Source organism: Poecilia latipinna, unplaced genomic scaffold (assembly GCF_001443285.1).
Source record: "Poecilia latipinna isolate Pla-1442-1.1 unplaced genomic scaffold, P_latipinna-1.0 Scaffold66, whole genome shotgun sequence".
NCBI classification, from domain to species: domain Eukaryota; kingdom Metazoa; phylum Chordata; class Actinopteri; order Cyprinodontiformes; family Poeciliidae; genus Poecilia; species Poecilia latipinna.
In genome coordinates, this window is record NW_015112682.1 from 578,506 (window position 1) to 580,402 (window position 1,897).

Sequence of the window (1,897 nt, forward strand, 5' to 3'; positions counted from 1 at the left end):
CAATATACTTTTTGTTTTGCGCAAGTCCATTCTTACATGCTTAGCTTCTGTGTCCAGGCGCTGGCGTTTAGCGGAAGGACTCTCTGAAAGAATGAGTGTCTCTTGAGAATCAGATGAGCTTGGTTGAGATTCCTCAGGCGATTCCACCATGGAAACAAATTCTGAACATAAGAGAAGCAGATGAAAGACAAAAACATTAACCACTATGAAATAGCAAGCTTATTAAATACTAACATGAATTACTAATATAACAAACCGGTTTCATATTTGATGGTTAGGACTCCAGCAGAGGGATCCTTAACAACATCCTCAAATACATCTTCATCCAACTCGGTTCCAGAACTGTCAACAACCTTCACGCCCTCTGTTATAGCTGGCACGCCAAATTTTGTGAATGCTAGAGAAAAAGACAAATGCTTGTCTAAACCACAATTATGAAGTTATGTTGCTCTAATATTCACATGTGCATAGACTCTGGGACATTACTTTTGAATAAACAATGTGAAGTAACATTACAAGCACTTCATAGCTTCCTGTGTACAACTACCAGTGTCTTACCTGCTATCAAAAACTCCTTCAGATTCGGCTCTGTTAGTCGGACAAATTTTTGCAGCTCGCCAAGTCTTGTTTTAATCAACATGGTTCCTGCAGGACATAATTCCTCAGTCATTCATCTTTAGTACTGGAATCCTTTCAATTTGTGAAACGTACCAACTGCATCACAAACCAATACAGCTTACATTACATGATTTTTATAGAACACAATTAAAGTTTACACATTAATGGCTTGGGCACAAAGTAACTTGACTTCATTGGACTCTTATCTAGGTTAGACAGTTGCTAAACACCCTGTCCTTTTGTAACAACTATAACAGTTTATTAAATTGCCTCGCTTATTTTTCGGCTTTTCCATTAGCATTAGCAACGGTTAATGGAGGAGTCAAGCACGGTTTACAGTGGAGGTATTGTGCTGGGCACGAGGGAGAGACATCACTCGCGCCAAATTCAGTGTTAACTATGAAACTACCTGGACTATTAGCCCCCGCTTGCGGTTCCAACACTTCAGAGTCGTGAGGCCTAATTGAAAATGAACCAAACTGTGTTAGACATACTCAACCCGAATAAAATATGGACTAACGTAAAAAAGGAGCAGAGCAGCTAATAGCTAGTTTAGCAAACTCGTGGCACCAACGATATAATTTACTTAGCAAAAAAATAAAAAATAGCTGGACAGTTAGCATTACTGTTGACCTGAAAAGCCATAAAGCCAACGTGACTTATTTTGTCTCAACCCAGACATCTTTTGCTAAATTTATATTATTTTTCTTAAATAAATAAAACACATATCTATGTAATATCGCTTGGACATGGATTTAAGGTGGATATAGTCGAGTTGGACAGGCGGACATTTTAAGCTAGCCATTCACTCAGTCAGGTTAGCAGTAAACTCAGTATTAAGATATTAAAACTCACTCGGATAATGGGGCTTACAAAAAATATTCTTATAAAACAATTCAAATTGTATTATTATCTTATAAAAAGAAACTTACCGAAGTCTTTCAAGCAGGAGAAAAATGGCGTCCACGCAACGGTTAGACTTGTTGGTTTGAGAGGAGGAGGTGGGCGGAGCTTGTTAGAGTTAAATTGACACGACCTGTATACACTCTGTAAATTTGCACCGACACTAGGTGGCATTATACTCAATCTGTTGTTGTATTAGCTCTGAAAGAGTCAATGAATTGTGACACCGCATATTTAACACTGCGAAATTTACTGTGTAGATGCATAAATTTGGTACCCGTACCATTTTATTGATTTGAATACCCTTAAATACTTATCACTTATTTACTGAAACTCAAAATTGGTTTGGCTACCTCATTAAACTTTGAACTTCATA

General features: G+C 37.6%; 1 protein-coding gene across 1 annotated transcript in view; it reads right to left on the reverse strand.

Annotated features, from left to right (window-relative positions):
- Positions 1 to 1,775, reverse strand: part of LOC106964320 (uncharacterized) — a 7,531-nt gene extending 5,756 nt beyond the window's left edge. Inside the window, exons 1-4 of the mRNA XM_015059754.1 lie at positions 1,551 to 1,775; positions 559 to 645; positions 257 to 397; positions 9 to 161 (exon numbers count right to left, since the gene is read on the reverse strand). Coding sequence (XP_014915240.1) covers positions 9 to 161; positions 257 to 397; positions 559 to 645; positions 1,551 to 1,695 — 526 coding nt within the window. The 5' untranslated portion in view covers positions 1,696 to 1,775. The remainder of the gene's footprint in view (positions 1 to 8; positions 162 to 256; positions 398 to 558; positions 646 to 1,550) is intronic.
- Between the last annotated feature and the right edge of the window lie 122 nt (positions 1,776 to 1,897).